This window comes from Miscanthus floridulus, chromosome 16 (genome assembly GCF_019320115.1).
Source record: "Miscanthus floridulus cultivar M001 chromosome 16, ASM1932011v1, whole genome shotgun sequence".
In the NCBI taxonomy this organism is placed as follows: Eukaryota; Viridiplantae; Streptophyta; class Magnoliopsida; order Poales; family Poaceae; genus Miscanthus; species Miscanthus floridulus.
This window is the reverse complement of record NC_089595.1, coordinates 114,518,220-114,536,392: the sequence shown is the minus strand read 5'-3', so window position 1 is coordinate 114,536,392 and position 18,173 is coordinate 114,518,220. Positions and strand designations below refer to the sequence as shown.

General features: G+C 43.9%; 1 protein-coding gene across 1 annotated transcript; it reads right to left on the bottom strand.

Moving 5' to 3' along the window:
- Positions 1-2,051: 2,051 nt before the first annotated feature.
- LOC136511578 (uncharacterized) lies at positions 2,052-13,927 on the bottom strand. The gene is made up of 10 exons (XM_066505623.1): positions 13,522-13,927; positions 11,914-11,957; positions 11,475-11,589; positions 11,306-11,384; positions 10,220-10,860; positions 9,231-9,507; positions 8,870-9,146; positions 3,550-3,702; positions 2,734-3,252; positions 2,052-2,610 (listed from the first exon to the last, which is right to left on the bottom strand). Exons 1-10 carry the CDS (start codon positions 13,694-13,696, stop codon positions 2,320-2,322), a joined length of 2,571 nt encoding a protein of 856 aa, XP_066361720.1. The 5' UTR covers positions 13,697-13,927; the 3' UTR covers positions 2,052-2,319.
- Positions 13,928-18,173: the final 4,246 nt, after the last annotated feature.

The window sequence follows — 18,173 nt, the reverse complement described above, 5'->3', positions numbered from 1 at the left end:
ACGCGATGCTTTGCGTCTTGGCAAGCGTCTCGCTGTCGCAGTCGGAACATCGAGAGATTATTGCAGGCAGAGGCAGCCAGGCAGGTCGATTCTTGGCGGTGTGCGGGTGTAGGATGTACATACACGATTGTCCAGCACACTGCGCAGCTTGAAACTTGGAGCCAGCGCATGGATGTCGACGACGCATGCAGCCAAAGCCACGGAATGGCAAAAGACGACGAAGGGAAAATAAAAAGAGGAGAAGCTGCGCATGCAACGTGTGCTGCCTCCAGTCGCGGTGACCTAAAAAATGGGCTGCTGCACCAGGATCACCAAAAGTGGCCAAACAATTCCAATCCAAGCATTCCAATCCAAACTCCACTAGCGACGTGTGATTTAAATAGGGCCGTAAAAGGAAGGCCCTGTTATACTAAGTGTCAAATAGGGAGTTTTCCTTCAAGGTAAACTATTTTAAATCAAGAAGCGACTCCTTGTTAGGTTGAACCATGTCTCAGTTGTCAAAAGGAAACCACAATGCATCAGTCTGGCAATTATTACACGTAACATGTTAAAACGTTCTCTAAACTGTTGTGGCCTGGGAGGCTAGGACCCTGTCAGAATTTCAGCGCTTAAGGTGACAAGCTCAGCTAAGATCCGAGCAGCTTACTGTGCATCGAATGAGCTTATGAGCACGCGAAACGAAACTTGGCATGTGATGGCGAAAGATCCGAGCAGCTTACACGGGCCGAATTTAACTGGGGCCTTGTTTAGATTGAAGAAAATTTCAACCCGATAAATAGTAGCACTTTCGTCTTATTTGGTAAATATTGTCCAATCGTGGACCAACTAAGTTCAAAAGATTCATCTCGTGATTTCCAACTAAACTGTGTAATTAGTTATTTTTTTACCTACATTTAATGCTCCATGCAAGTGGCTAAAAATTGATGTGATGGAGAGAGAGTGAAAAAACTTGGAATTTTGGGGTAATCTAAACAAGGCCTGGCACAGCAACGGGCCTGACAGATAAAAGGCCGGCCGAACACGCTCAGGAACGTCCGAACGTACGCCAGCACCCTACTACCTACCTCAAGGCCAAGTATAAGTAAGTGGGCCCAGTCAACGAACGTAATCCGATTACGATCTCCCAAATCCGAACCCGACGAGGATTGCCACGGACGCACCAGCCTCTTGCCGTCGTTGGGCCTGCGCGGGGACCTGCTGCTCCACTTTATCGCGAGGATGCGCGTCAACGCGTCCGACATGAGCACGAACCAGTGCCGCTTCAGCAGTTCAGCATCGGGAGGGGCGACGTCGACGAGCGCCTCCGCCCCCTGCTCTCGGCCGAGGACCGCCGAGCCGCCAACCTGACGGAACAAGCCGGCAAGAGGAAGCCGGCGAACGCGCAGCACGAGCACACGGACGGTGGAGGCGGCGAGAAGAAGCCGACGAAGAAGGGGAACGAGCACGACGGGCTTAGGGTGCGCGTCGTAGACCATGATCAAAGGGCGAGCAGCTTCTTGCGCGCGAGTGGGCTTCTGGTGGGAGATGAAGTTCAGGTCTGGGCCTTCCGCGGAGAGCCGGGCGGCGAACTCTGGTTAGTGATCGCCAAGACCGCCGGAGAGCAGCCGCCCAACGCAGTGCTGGAACAGCAGCCGGACAGTGCAGAGGATGTACGAGATGTGACCATGAGTCGTTTATAGTTTGTTTATGACAGTATCAGTAATTTTTTCCAGCATAAGCACACAGATCACGGTGACGATGAAACTCACCATGTTGGGGATCGATATCAGATCCTCAGTTTTTATTACCATTAACTGAGTTTTCAATGAAAATGGCATAATTGAACCACAAACAAATGTGGACTTGCATATCTGGACCCACAGACTTTACACAAGTAGCACATATTATTAATTTATTATTATTATTACCATAGTGATGAAATGTAGCCTGTGCTCTTCTCTTCCTCAATCCTGAAGCAAAGTTGCAACCGCATGACAAAATATTGCAAGCAAGAGCAAACAGTCAAAATCAGAGCAGCATCTGCTCAAGCTAGGGTAGCCAACTCTTGGAAATCAGAAACGACTGCTTGTTAGGTTACCATGTCTCAGTTATACAGGACTGCACCTCCGCACACATAACTCGCTATCGAAAAGAAATCACAATGCATCAGTCTGGCTACACACGCAACACGTTAAAACGCTCTAACTGTTGTATGCCTCAGCGCTCAAGGTACAAGCTCAGCTAAACCGAGCAGCTTACTCTGCATCGAGTGAGGGCACAAGCACGAGAAACTTGGCTTGTGACGGCAAAAGAGCCACCATAACAAAGGGAGTACAGGGCTCAGTAAGTGTGCTGATGCTGCCAGCTCGGATGAGATGGCTGAGACGGTGCGACCTGGAAGCCATTCAGACTGCCCTCAGCAAGGTTCTGGGGGTGCTCCTGTGTCAGGCCACCCTGAGACTGGTAGAAAGTTGGGTACCCATGGCCTCCAAATTGGGAAGGCTGTGGCTGCTGCGCCTGACGAAAGCCACCCAGCTGACTCTGTCCCTGGTAACCATAAAAGTGGTTAGGCGGAAGCGTAGAGGCCGCTCTTGAACCCGAGCCATGAAGCCACATTCCAGAGTTGTCGCCCTGAAAGAGAGAACAATAAATCACCATTTCTGTAAAAACCTTCATCCACAAAAAAAAGATGACGCTGACTGGGGAGAGAGCAAAAGGTTTCCCAGGTTACATGAGCCAGTGTGTGATGATTACCTGCTGGAGAGCCATGTATTGACTGGTGTCTTTGTACTGTCTGCTCAATGCTTCATCAAAGCCAAGAGTAGATGCAGAGCCGGTACTCTGATTAAGGGTAAAATTTCCTTGTATGTTGCTTGAGCTTCCGAAGCCTCCATAACCAGAGATGACTGATGAAGGTGGTTGTGGTTGCGGTTGTGGCTGATGTTGCTGTTGTAAGCCTGTGGCAGACAGGTTGTTCTTATACTCTGGGGTGGAGTACTTCATACCAGATCCGAGCAAAGCAGCAGCAGACTGATGGAATGGTCCATTACTCGGGTATGCTTGCTGGAAGGTGCCTGAAGATAGGTAAGTAGCATAGTTTTGTGGCAAATACGTCGGATAGCCAACCATATTTGGAAAATGTGTAATTGGTAAAGTTGGCTGAGAGTAAGGGTGATGTGCTAATTGCTGAGGGAGAGGAGGCCCCGTTGGAATGCTAGTACTTGGAAGACTCTGTGTAGACTGAGCGTTGGAGAAAACCCCTGCTTTCAGGGCCTGAAAAATATTTTCATGAAATGTATACTTAGGAAAGGCAAAAGAAATATAGGACAATACTACACAGGACGGTTCAGAATCCATAATGAATTTAACACAAGTTTGCTATGTTTCCAGTTTTAAATATTGCTGCTAATGATGTATATCACTAAACTAGGATGCTATTTCTTTCTGTATAATAATAATTTATAATTTATAGAAGCTCAAGTAATATGCACAGGAACTTTTGATACATAAAATAGCATAAGCATGTCAAGGATGTGAGTGAGAAAAAATGAATTCAAATATTTAACTAACCTCCTGCATGGATATGGCTGGTCTAGGATTTGTAGTTGAGCCTGTGTTATATTTTGCTTCCAGATAAGGCGGTAAATCAAACTCTAAGCCATGAAGAGCTGCATGATTTTGATTTGACCCCAATAGGCTGCTGGCGCTCAAAGGATTTGCTTGCTGGGAAAACAAATGATAAGAGTGAGAACTAAGAAACAAACTGACAGGAAGAAGAAAATGAAGTTTAGCATGATCCTTTTCAGTAAGAATGAAGCATGACATGAATTGAAATAGAACAGGAAACTAGAACAAAGCTGCTGGTCCATATGTTAACTGCTGAAGAATTTCTGAATGGACCTACATATATTTAAGCAGTAACAAATATACAACAAAATGTTAATTTAATATGAGGATCGAGGCCTTTCAGTAGTGAGAAGCTTTTTATAGGAGGAGATCTTAATGGGCATGTAGGTACTACAAGCGCAGGTTTCGAGGCAGTTCATGGAGGTTTTGGGTATGGTAGTAGGAATGAGGAGGGGGAGGAAGTTTTGGACTTCGCGGTAGCTTTTGACCTGATGATAGCCAACACTTTCTTTAGAAAGAGAGAATCTCATCTAGTGACCTTCAGTAGCGGACAACACTGTAGCCAGATTGACTTTGTCCTCGCAAGAAGAAAGGACAAACGAGCATGCTTGGATTGCAAGGTGATACCAGGGGAGTGTGTTGTTTCTCAACATAAGCTTTTGGTGGCAGATTTTTGTTTTCAGGTGCGTGCCCGTAGGGATAAACAAGCTAAGATTGAAAGAACAAAGTGGTGAAAACTGAAAGGGGAGACGTCAGAGGTATTCAGGGAAAGGGTTATCAAAGAGGGCTCTTGGAAGGAAGACGACGACATAAACAACATGTGGGACAAGATAGCAACCAACATTCGGAAGGTGGCCTCAGAGGTGTGTGGAGTAACCAAAGGAAGTGGACGCGAGGCTAAAGATACTTGGTGGTGGAACGAGGAAGTCCAAAGGGCTATTAAGGAGAAGAAAGAATGCTATAGACGCTTGTACCATGACAGGAGTGTGGACAACATAGAGAAGTACAAGGTGGCAAAGAAGACTACAAAGCGAGCTGTAAGTGTGGCAAATGGTAGAGCGTACGAGGATCTTTACCAACATTTGAGTACGAAGGAAGGAGAGAAGGACATTTATAGGATGGCTAGGGTTCGTGAGAGAAAGACACGGGACTTCAACCAAGTTAAGTGCATTAAGGATGAAAGGGAGCATCTCTTGGTGAAGGAGGATGAGATCCGACATCGATGGCAAGAGTATTTTGACAAATTGTTCAATGGTGAGAATATGGACACAACCTTTCAGTTGGATGACTCTTTTGATGACACCAATAGGCGCTTTGTGCGGAGAATCCAAGAATCTGAGGTCAGAGAGGCGTTGAAAAGGATGAAAGGAGGTAAGGCGATGGGACCGGATGGTATCCCAATCGAGGTGTGGAGATGCCTCGGGGGCATAGCTATAGTATGGCTAACCAAGCTGTTCAACCATATTTTTCAATCGAACAAGATGCCTGATGAGTGGAGGTGAAGTATATTGGTACCGATCTACAAGAATAAAGGAGATATTCAAAGTTGTACGAGTTACCGGGGAATTAAGTTGATGAGCCATACTATGAAGCTATGGGAGAGAGTTATCGAGCATCGCTTGAGAGCAATAATGCGGGTCTCTATGAACCAATTTGGTTTCATGCCCGAAAGGTCAACCATGGAAGCCATTTTCTTAACAAGTTATGGAGCGGTATAGGGAGAAGAAGAAGGACCTACACATGGTTTTTATTGACTTGGAGAAGGCTTATGATAAAATACCAAGGAATGTTATGTGATGGGCTTCGGACAAACATAAAGTCCCAACGAAGTACGTCGGGCTCATTAAGGACATGTACAACAATGTTGTGACTAGAGTTCGAACAAGTGATGGAGACACGGATGACTTCCCGATTAGGATAGGACTACATCAAGGGTCAGCTTTGAGCCCTTATTTGTTTGCTTTAGTGATGGATGAGGCCACAAGGAACATACAAGGGGACATCCCTTGGTGTATGCTTTTCGCGGACGATGTAGTGCTAGTTGATGAAAGCCGGACAGGAGTGAATCAGAAACTGGAGTTATGGCGGGAGACTTTGGAGTCCAAAGGTTTTAGACTCAGTAGAACTAAAACTGAGTATATGAGATGTGACTTCGACACTACTACTCGGGAGGAGGAAGATGTTAGTTTGGAAGGTCAAGTAGTGCCTAGGAAGGATACCTTTCGATATTTAGGATCAATGCTATAGAGGGACGGGGATATTGATGAAGATGTTAGCCATAGAATCAAAGCAGGGTGGATGAAGTGGCGGCAGTGTTTTTAAGGCGTCGCTTTGTCGTCACTTTGGCGTCGCTTAAGCGCCAAGGCGCTCCACGCGGGACGCCACAGCAGACGACTCGCCTTAGATTCATATGGCGTCCGCCTTACGACCACGTCGTCCAGAAATCGTCGCTTTGGCGTCCGATTCGCGCCAAATCGTGCATGGCGGGCGCCATACGCGGGAGAATCGGCAGGAGAAAAACGAAAGAGGGCAAGCACGAGGGAGAAAAAGTCGCGCGTAGATGGAGCGGGCGCGCGGGAGAAACAGAGCAGGCGCGCGGGAGACCAACCAGTGAGCGGGAGAGCGAGAGAGGAATAGGAAGCCGCAGCTCGCTCGCCTGCGCCGCTGCATCCCCCCCCCCCCCCCCCCCCCCCCCCCCCCCCCCCCCCCCCCCCCCGCTGCCGTGGGAAGTTGCCGCCTACCCGCCCGCAGCCGAACGATCCATGTCCTCTTCCCCCTCAAGAATAGCTTCCCCCTCTGGTCAAGTTTTGCGAGGAGCAGCCGCCTGCGAACCGCGGCCACCTCCCAATCGGCGCTGGCCTACAGGAGAGAGGGGAGCAAGAGACGGATTTGGGAGAGAGTTGCGGCGGCACTGAGGAGAGAGGAATTCGAGAGATATGAAGACGTGCGGGGCACATGGGCTGCTGGTGGGCCAGACCACTTCTTACTCTGTTCTTTTTTCGTTTTTCCTTTTCTGTTTTTCTTCACCATTTACTGCTCTGAGCTGTTGTTTTAAATTTTCCTTAAATTGTTAAGGCGTCGCCTCGCCTTACGCCTTACTCGTAAGACGGTAGTCAATCGCCACGCCTCGCCTTACCGCCTTGAAAACATTGAGTGGCGGCAAGCGTCTGGTGTCCTATGTGACAAAAGGGTACCACAGAAGCTAAAAGGCAAGTTTTATAGGACGGCGATTAGACCTGCTATGTTGTATGGTGCAGAATGTTGGCCTACGAAAAGACGACATGTTCAACAGCTAAGTGTCGCGGAAATACGTATGTTGCGTTGGATTTGCGGTCATACAAGAAGGGATCGAGTTCGGAACGATGATATACGTGATAGATTAGGGGTAGCGCCAATTGAAGAAAAGCTTGTCCAACACCGGTTGAGATGGTTTGGACATGTGCAACTGAGACCTCCAGAGGAACCGGTGCGTAGTGGAATCCTAAGCCAGGATCATAACGTGAAGAGAGACAGAGGAAGACCGAAGTTGACTTGGGTAGAGGCAATAAAAGGAGACTTGAAAGGATGGAATATACCCAAAGACTTAGCCTTAGATAGGAGTGCTTGGAAGACAGCTATTCACGTGCCTGAACCTTGATTGCTTCTGATGGGTTTCAACTCTAGCCTACCCCAACCTGTTTGGGACGGCTTTGTTGTTGTTGTTGTTGTTGTTGAGGATCGAGGCCTTTCGTCTTTTTTGTACTTCTTTTAAATAGAGTTAAACTAGCACACCGTCATACTGAAATATTTTTAAACTGGTTCATATGGCTTAAAATATTGTGTTGACACCTCATTTGAACTCTCTTATTCAATCTGCGTACTACTAGTCCTATAAACCAGAAGCAACTGGTCAGCAAAAATTAGTTTGACCCACTGAATAACTGTTTCTGCTTTGTTTTGAGGATATATAGTAATCTCTTCATAACTCATCCAGTTATAAAGGCAGTTACAATCTTTTTGTTAGATATAAATACTCCACCATCCTCAGCCCTGGACACTTGTTCACCAAATTACCTTTCCCTTTTGTTGATTCACATTTGAAAAAAATACAAAGCAAGAGATAAACACCACATAACAGATTACTTGGATTTTTCTGAACTTGCTAACACAAATATACCTAATGTGACCAAATCACCTCACCAATTTACAGAATCAAATAAGTCAACAGGGTAAAGAAAACAGCTTAAAAACATCAAACAGCCAACAAGAAACATCTGATGCCCAAAACAGCTAGTTACATAGACTTTTAACTTAATTCAGAAGGTGATAACATTTCTATTACGTCCATTAGATCTATGCAGTCAATCAACACTTAAAAGTCATTCTATGGCCGAGAACATATTCTAGTACATGTCACGAACTCATGCTACCTTTGTCAATGTCAAAGTTATAAATATGGGCGCATGCGCACACACACACACTTTTAAGAAATAATTTCAGAGAACTACACTCCTAGTTGCATAAATGCATCACAAAACTGCGATTTAAACAATAGCTTCACAAAAAAAACCCTTAAATTTTCATAAAAACACACGTTTAAGCACTCCATCCACCATAACCTTTGGAATACTAAGTGGACACACCAATGGGATATGGCAATGCTTAAAGAGTGTAGTCTTGTTAAATACTAAAATTTGTTCCTTAAAAGTGTGGTTTCTTGTGATAGTTTTACAAAAGGTAGTAATACCTTTTGAAAATCTATCTATTATAATTCTAAAAAATACAAATTGTATGCTCGTGTCAATTTTACTTTTTTTATTTATTACGCATGTGTAAAACAGTTTAAATGTAGAAGTGTTTCTTAGCAGTTCCCTACTCAAGCATTACATAGGTCATGCAATCATGATGATTTTTCAATACAAAAGGAGGTCAAAGCATAACCAGGGCAAGTTTAGCCAAGATATGAGCATTTAAGATGAGAAAACTCCAGATGGACCTAAGTGCAGTTTCCCTTATTAATATAATCTGGGCCCTCCTACATGCTAAATGTTCTAGAAAAATGTAACAGAAATGCTATATAAGGCCAATGCGTCTAGATCTGTTATCATATCATGGCAACTCAAGAAGTTTTTCTTATGTATGAAGGTTGACCATGTAGATACAATGGAACTTAATGCACCTTTGCAGTTACAGCATAGCACTAGACACAAATATTGAGGGCAACGAAAGATCAGTTACCAAGGATGTGTGGAAAAAAAAATACAGAAAGAAGAGTCAAGCATACCATCAAGTTTGACAAATGGGAAAGAGTATGTGCTTGGTTGTTTCCTTGTGGATCCTCCATTGTGCTAGGCTGTGAAGCGTTCGTGTTTGAATAAGCATGACTTGAAACTGATGGCACGTCATATTGAAGTCCAGAAGGATCAAGTACGTCCTGCCTAAGCTCATTAGCCTGTGAAACAGAAGGAGCATCGACATTCTCCATGTTGGCTCCTAGCATGGCCTCAAGACTTTCGTCCGCTGGCGAAGTTACTGCACCACTTTCGTAGTAATCTTGATTCCTGCAACAGACAATTCCACGGTGTCAACATTCCCGACATGAAGGGGTTAAGGAAAGTGCCACCAAAAACAGTAAAATGCTTCACCTGGCATCATTTTGATCTACTGGTGCAGATTCCTCTCGAGCAGGGAATTCCACATTGCTATCCGTGGTCTTTTGTGGGAGTAGCCCAGAAAACGCACCAGATCCAAAACTGCCAAAGCTCAAACTGACACATTCTCTATTTGTAACTTGCAAATGATCAGGAATTATCACTGCAGGGTTATCTTCGGCAGTCTTTTTTGCGGCTAACTCATCATTATGTAGGCTTAAACTCTGGAAGTTTGCTGCTGCTGCTGATACATCAGCACTGGAATCCTCAACTGAAGATAAACATATATAAACAACAATTACAAAAGGAATCAGAACTCATTGTGAACCATGCCAACAAATTTGTACAAAATTAAAAAACAAGACCAAGCTATCAGAACGCAACATGATTCATAAATATCCAAAGTGAAGTGATTCATACGATGGTAAACTGGATGAATAATTTGACAAGCCCAACAAAACTAGAAGCAAAATAACTCTCCCTTTCTTATGGAAAGCAAAGAATAATATGACAGTCCATAGTTTATTGTTGAAGACAAAACAATACAATGTCTATAGTTGTTCTTTAAATCTGTTTTAACTACAGTATCTATTACTTAACAAATACTAGCTGCATTTGATCCCATAGTTTGGATAAAGTAATGCTTTTAGGTGCTTATATTTGTCCCAGTACCTTCCTGATTATGTTTACATCTATGGCACAAATACAGTCTGCACAGAGTGAAATATACAGGCAGAACTACATAATAAATGGCAAAAAAATAGTTTACATTACCCAACTAGACTCACAAGCAGTTAATTACAATTTAGACCATTTCTTCCATGATTCTGACTAAGACTGGCAACTACCTAAGATGTTACTTTGGTGCTTATTCCATAGCAAATATATGGAAAATTAAATAAATGGATGTTTATAGAAAAAATCATCAACCTCTAAAATGGTTAACCAACAGCTAGCAGATTCCCATTAAGTTCTACACTTACCTTCTTGTTCTGTGTAAGAGTAATTATGAGGCTGATAGGAACTTGAGTTGTTCAACATTCCATCATTGTATTCAGAAATACCATCACTAGGCTCCAAGTGTCTCTCAGAGGCAGGTGCTGATCTCATTGCAAAGGTGCTGTTTTCATCCAAGTGCGAATTTTCATGTGAACTAACTACATCAGTAACCAATGTAGATGACTGAAACGATGCTTCATACAAGGACAGATCACCAGATGTCTCAGGAAGGGATGATTGGTTCGCAGATGTTGGGTCGTCTTGTGGAGACCAATCAGTACCATATGGGAGCTTGCTGTCAGAAGCAGAATGACCGTGATTCTTAACCTGAACCGAATCTTGGGCAGGTTGTAACCCCTTGTCAAGCTCTGTTGGGGGAACCATGCTTACAGATTGTTTCAGGTTCTGGTTTGTGCTTGGCAAAGATGGGTACTGACCAGCATAACCTCTATCAGCTGTGACCACAGGTTTGCTAGAAGCCTTGGCCTGAGGCCGACCCATTTTCACAATGTCAGCCATCGACAACTGACCAGGTGTCCCAGACCAACCACCATGCTGAAACCCAGACGATGATTGCAATGATACAGCTGGTCCATCAGTAACCGTATGTTTGTTTGCAGAGGAACTGCAGAATACAAGAGAGGATATTAACATCAGCAATCAGCAACATGTAATAATAAAAACTAAATGATCTGAAAATATTGACAGTTGAGAATAATTCTCTATTTTATAGAGATGGGCATCATTCAAACATTTGGAGATCATTATGTTGATTCTGAATACCCACAATATTCTTTTTTGCAAAAACTAGAATGTCATAAACTAAATGAAATGAACTACCTAGAGAACAATAGTAAACCTAAGAAATTAACACCAAGAATTCTTGTTGTCCTTGGATGTTTACTCAACATGGCAAAAGCACCAGCGGTAACACAAAAAATAGACATCACGAGCCACAACAAAATTATTTGAAGGAAAACAGAAAATCACTTAAAGTAAACAAAAAAATACATAAGCAAACAGCACTGATCCTTTGAATGGATCACAGAAGGGTCCTTTTGTCCCTTTACCTTGCAATTGTTTGCCTCTGACTGGAATTAACTGATGCCATACCAGACCCTGAGACTGGTGGCCTTGAGGTCATGTTATCTAATTTTTGGAGTGAAATGGAGATTGGGTCAGAAGAAATAATGGGCCAAAAAATAAGCTTGAGGTAAAAATGGCACATGTTCTATTTACCAGTAGAGCTAGAGTGCACAGAATTGCTCCGTCCACCACGATCTGCACCACTTCTAAGGCCTCTATTAGTAGAACTATTTGCCGATCGATATCTTGTCTCAGGAACCTCTTTAATCTGCTTATTAAATGCCCACAACTCTAGTTGTCAGTTCTAGAGGTCAACTAAGAATAGAGCACTTTTCAAACAATAACCAAAACTGTAGTTGAATATGCTAACTTCTGGGGCAAGGCATCACACATGGTAGAAAAGAGAATCAGTAGTGCATACAGATTCATTATCAGTATTATAAACCCAATGAAACTAAATGGTGCAAGAAGAAGGTTGGTTACCAATTTATGAACAAGGTAAATAAAAGCTGGCAAATGGTTATTATCAAATGGATTGTATATTCAAGACGATAGGGCATATTATAAAGTTTTTAAAAAAATCAGTTCTGACCTCTTTCTTCTTGTCGCGCTTGCTCTTTACCTCTTGGAAAGTATCTGAAAAGAGTATACACAGTGATGAGTTATCAACATTTATAGATGTGCTCGGCCCATCGACATAACAAATCAATATTGGTGTCACTACCAAGTGAACATAATGCAAGTTGCAAACCAATAAAAGGAAAACTGGAGGCCGGATGATAAAGATACAAAGCACATGTACATAATGCAAGATCAGATGATATCTAGACAACTATTTACATTGCCAGCAAAGCCATGAGTTCAGCAAGCCAGAACATATCCATAAATCCAAAGCTAACATTCTTGAGCACGTCTGGTAAATAGATAGATTTCATTCCATGACAAGCATATGTAATGTACATAGGTCTAGAGTAGTGAGAAGTTAAGCTACAGTGCCAATACTAAAATGTAGAGAACAAATGATTTAAGATCAAACTCATCCTACAGCAAAAGTGTGGGCAGGACGAAATCCTAAGAAAGTTGTCGCCTGTTCAAAGTTATAGTCAGGAATTGCAATACCAAAAGAAAAATACCATAATAAGCAGAACCAGCAAAAGCTGTTCTTCTTATACACAGACAGATTAAACTAAGAAGAAGAAGAAGAAGAAGAAGACAAGACAACCAAGCGATCTGATGTACATGTTCAATAAATCCTATCATGGGCGAATCCAGTACATAAACACCTTCCTCCAAATTGAATGACTAGCAGACAGGAGACCAAATATAAAAGAGCAAGAGTTCAAACATCATATCCCAGGGCTCCCCTCTTTCCAAACCTGGTAGCTAAAAGTACCACAGGTTTTCTTTCCCAACAAACTATATAAGCCTACCACAACCATCCTCTCCAAATCTGGTTCCTAAGTCCTACTCCTATAACTAGTACAAACACAAATCTATCCACTTAACCAATTTCAGTTTGCCTCCTGCATTGAAACACTAAGAGGTCCAGTCTAATGCAACACGCTTGTCTTACTTTCTCCCAAGCTTCCAATGTTCAGACATTGTCCGCGCTATCGTCTCATCCATTAGAGAAAAGTAAATCCTCCCAGAAGCGACAACCACAAAAAATGTCTGTGTTCTTGAAATGATTGGCTGGCACCACAACAACACAAGCGGAGGAACCAACCACCGGATAGAGAGAAAAGACAATCTACCTGCGTGGTTGTGTGATATTCCAAAATAGGTAACTCCTTAGTCACTAGTCCTTACCACTAATAGCATTTGCAGGAAATCTAAAATAGAAACCCTAAATGAATAGTGGACACTGTGACAGCACTCACAGCTCCTACATCTAATACTACTATAGACTCCAACATCTAATACTACTATCTGATATACTGCCTTAAAGATAACTAAACCGAGTATGAGCTCGAGGGCCCCAAAGGGGGAAAAGAAACAATACAGGTGCATCCGATTCCCACTAATCAGGCAGCGCGCTCAGACTACGACCTTCATGTCGACGAATCGCCCAGATCGACGAGAGCCCGCTGGCCTACGACCCGTGTAAACCCTAGCAACGGGCCATACAACGAACAGCTAAACAGGCACGGAATAGCGGGAGTGGGGAGTGGGGAGAGGACAGCGCAAGCCGTGCCCGGACCTTGGGAGAGGAGGCGGCTGACCGCCTCGTCGGGGTCCATACCGCACTCGCGCAGTGCGGCATAGATCTCCGCCTCGGGGCGGTTCACGATCTCCTTGAGGCCCTGCACCAGCTTCCTGGACCCGGCCGGGACGGGCGCCGCCGCCCCCTTCCCTCCGGCTCCGCCGCCGCTCATCCTCGAGGAGGGCCCGGCGTTGCTGCGGTGGGCTGGGGTGGTGGTGGTGGTAGCTTCGGTTTCGGCCTGGTTCACTTTGCTCTCTCCCACGCAACGGCGGCCGCTGCCTAATTCCAAAACCCTTCCTCCTCCTCCCCCTCCCTCGATGCGGCCAAGTTTATATAGCTAGACGGAAAGGATGCTGGGCGGATTAGGGAGAGGGGATTAACACGGGACCATAACTCTTTTTCCTGCCCCATGTATGGTACGGCGTACGCAATACGCGGCAATTACCCTGTGTCACATGTATTATTTGTGACTACTCCTGGAGTAAAGCAGACAACCTGCCACCCCTATAAATATACTAGGGCCTTGTTTAGTTCCCATCAAAATTCCAAGTTTTTTCACTCTCTCTCCATCACATCAATTTTTGGACGCTTGCATGGAGTATTAAATGTAGGTAAAAAAAATAACTAATTACACAGTTTAGTTGAAAATCACGAGATGAATCTTTTGAGCCTAGTTGGTCCACGATTGGACAATATTTACCAAATAAGACAAAAGTAGTACTATTCATCAGGTTGAAAAAACTTTCGATCTAAACAAGGCCTAGTACAAACAATAAACCGTACCTCTACCAAGGCTATGAGAAAATAAACTTGAGCAGATATAAGATTCATGAAGTCACTTGATATCGATGGCCATGGCGCTTGCCACAAAATTGCAAAACCTACCCCCTACATGGATCTGCCACAGATAACTCATAAAGTACCACAGATAAACCGTACCTCTACCAAGATCTTGAGATTCATAAAGTACCACAGATAACTCATTGTAGAGTGTCGACAAGCACATTGCCTACCACGATGTCGTAAACCCTATGACTATGAGAACCTCTGAAGCACTAAAAATGAGCTAACAAATCTCGAGAATCACAAAGTCAACATAGACGCCTCACAGTCAACGACAAACACGTTGCCTACCACAAAGTTGCAAATCCTACTCCTATGATAACCTCTGAAGGGCTAAACCTGAGCTGACAAATCTCGAGATTCATCACTCACAAAAAAAAATCTTGAGATTCACAGTCAACATAGGTGTCTCACTGCCGACAAGCAAGTCGCCTACCACGAAGTCGCAAACCTACCCCATGTGAGGACTCTAAAAGACTAAATATGAACCAGCAGATCTCGAGATTCACAAACTCACAACATAGGTGTCTCACCGTCGATGAGCACGTCGCCTATCACAAAGTCACAAAACCCTACACATATGAGAACCTCTGAAAGACTAAACCTGAGCGGCCAAATCTCGAGATTCACAGAGTCTTTATAGGTATCTCACTGTCAACGAGCACGTCACCTGCAACGAAGTCACAAACCTTAACCCTACGAGGACCGCGCGGAAGACTGAGCTTGAACTGGTAGATCTTGCGAGATTCATGAAATCACTGTAATTGTGTCCTGCTATCGATGGGCACGTCACTTGCCACGAAGTCGCCACATGATTTTAAACGAGGACTCAAACTCAAATGGATTGGTTGAACCACAGTAAGTTTAACCAACCGAGTTACGGTCGATCCGCATTTTGTTTTGTGCTAGTATATTTTCTATATATATATATATATATATATATATATATATATATATATATATATATATTATAAAACCGTTTTATTAATTTGACCCTCACAAATCATTACACATCTTATACATCTGAGGGAGATCGATGTTTGTCATTACTGATGATGGTCACTCGTCCCGTCATTTAGGCAGGCGTAAACGAGTGTGCACAAGATGAGGTCATTGGTGCAAGACGGCGATAATGTTTGAGGACAGGTTTAGCAACCTCGTTATTGCTCGCCATTCGAGTAGTAGTGTATTTGTATTGTCTATAGTAAATAGATGATCTTATAAGACGCAGATTGTTCTCATTAATTAATGAGGATCACACACCTTTATTTATTATATGTAGGAAGAAAACGAATAGAAATGCAAAAGATTGGAGCCATTCTCGCAAGAAGACACTAAGGTTTGATGACAGATTTGGTAGTCTCATTATTACATGCAAATTGAGGAGGGCGCATAACAATTATGCCATTTCTTCGTGGCATTATGTCTGCTCATAAATATATAATATCTTCTTTTTTTTGGCAGAGATAAATGACCTTTAGAGATATAGGCGACTTTATTTTTTTATGTCTTCGTCCACAAGCCACCCTCGTACAGCGCACTGCCACTAGCTCGATTAATGCCATGTTAGCATCATGCGACCGATGCCAACCACCGATGACCAGTAGGAGCCGTTTTAAGGTTAAATAGCATGTTCGCTTCGGTCAAGGCTTATCAATCAATCAATAGTATTTTTCTCTCACAACAAATCAATATTAGTTGAGCTTATCAGTCCAGAAACCAACCAGCAAACAGGCTAAAAGAGTGCATGGGACTTCTTTCCTTTGTGGTATGGAAGTCAATGAGATGGATGTAAAATGCAATGAGCACCGGTAATGAGGTGCTAGTGGACTAGTAGTGGTTGGGACAAATGTCTAAATACTACTACTTTCGTTCTAAATTATAATTCGTTTGATTTTTTATTTTTACCTCAAAATTGACCACTCGTCTTATTCAAAAAATTTATGCAAACATAGTCAAATTTAAGTCATTCTTGAAGAACTTTTGTTAATAAAGCAAGCCATAGCAAAAGAAGTCATATTTTGCACAAATTTTTTAATAAGATGAGTGGTCAAATTTGGGGTCAAAAAAATTAAATAAATTATAATTTGGAACGGATTTAGTAGTAAGTTTACGGCATGCAGCAAGAGCTAGCGGATAAAGATGGCGGAAGAGAACTCGTCAGAGCGAAGGAAAAAAAGCAACTCGTGGTCATGAAATCGTGAGAAAGAAGAACAATGTGTGGAAGTAGACATCGGTAGACCTGCCAATTTGGCGCTCCCGCTAACGGTGTGGGTGAAAACGAGTTTTATGGGTTGGTTGAAGATAGGGTTAGTTTTGGATGGGTGAGAATGGGTTTTATGAGTTTGTGAGCTTAGGTGACTACGTATATATGCGGGTTGGAATGGGTGGATTCAGGCGCTTGACATCCTTTGCCCCTGACCCCGAGTCTTGACCCTAGAAGGCCTCGAATGACACCATCGCCTCTGCCTTCGCCACTGTTGCACCTGAGCTCCCTTCGCGCAGTGGTCCAATGCTTTTTGGGTATGTTTCCAGGTACCTAGAGTGTCCATCTACACTCCACGAGTCTCTTCATTTGTGCCATCTCGGATCTTGCTGCGTTAGATAGGGGCATAACCGGCCAGCTTCGTCGCTAGACGCCTCAAGGGACCATATTCTCGAGGTCGGCGGCTACAACGACGTGAGTGGGAGGTGTGTGGGTCCAGGGAGGCAGCCGTGAGCTAATCCTGCGTGACAACCGCGGTTGCGGTTCCGTGCCTCGTTGAAAAGCTTTAATTGTGGGTTTTGGTGATAATAACCACATAATTAGAAAACTAATGAGATTTAACGAGATGACAAGCAGAAAATTTATATTCGAGGATGCTACACAAAACGGAGGAGCCCCTAATTATAAATGTAGATGGCTTCAAACTCAAAGGAGGTTTAAATTCTTTTATATATTGAATTTGAGTATAGGAAAATGCGTACTATAAAGAGGGCACAATGCTTAAGCTAATATGTGCTACCAAGTGCTCAAACAACCACATGCATCATCAGATTCGCAGCCAAGACAGTTTACTTCACTATTACCCTTGATGTCTTGCGCGGTGCGGCACTGTTGCACTTGAAGAGCGGTTCGCCCGACCCCTTGGTCGCGGGCTCCAGTTCGCCCGACCTTGAGGCCGTGGGCTCCGGCTCACCCGACCCCTTGGTCGTGGGATCCGCCTCGCCCGACCCCAAGGTCGCGGGATCCGTCTCGCCCGACCTCGAGGCTGCGGGCTTTCTCTCGCCCGACCCCTTGGGTGCGGTGTCCATTGAGGGCTGGGGTATATATACCTTTCCCTTTCCTCCTCAACGGCTATCTGCGATTTAAGTGACCATTGGGGGTTGCGGGGTATATATACCTTTCTCCTTCCTTTCCAATGGTAACCAATCTGCCTCTTCTTCCTTAATTCAGCACGTTCAAAAACAGAGAAGGAGCTCTCTCTCTCTTACTCCATTGTTGACCTAAAGCCCCCAAGCAAATTCATTGATTTCCCCATCAATCCTTAAGGAAAAAGGGTCCAACTTGATTAGAGAGCAACTCCATTGATTCCCAAACTCTAAAGAGCACTTGGTTCACGTTTTAGCTGGTGGTTGTGTTTGTTACTCTTGGAGCTTGGCTCCTAGCTAGCTAGAGCGTCGCCCGTGGAGCTTGCCAACTTGTGTGGCAGCCCCGGGAGGTTTGTAACCATCTTTTGAAGCCAGTAAATTCACCTCTCATCGCAAGAGTTAAGTCTCTTGACTTGAGAACGAGGAAGGGCTGGAAAGCTCTAAGTCTTAGTGGC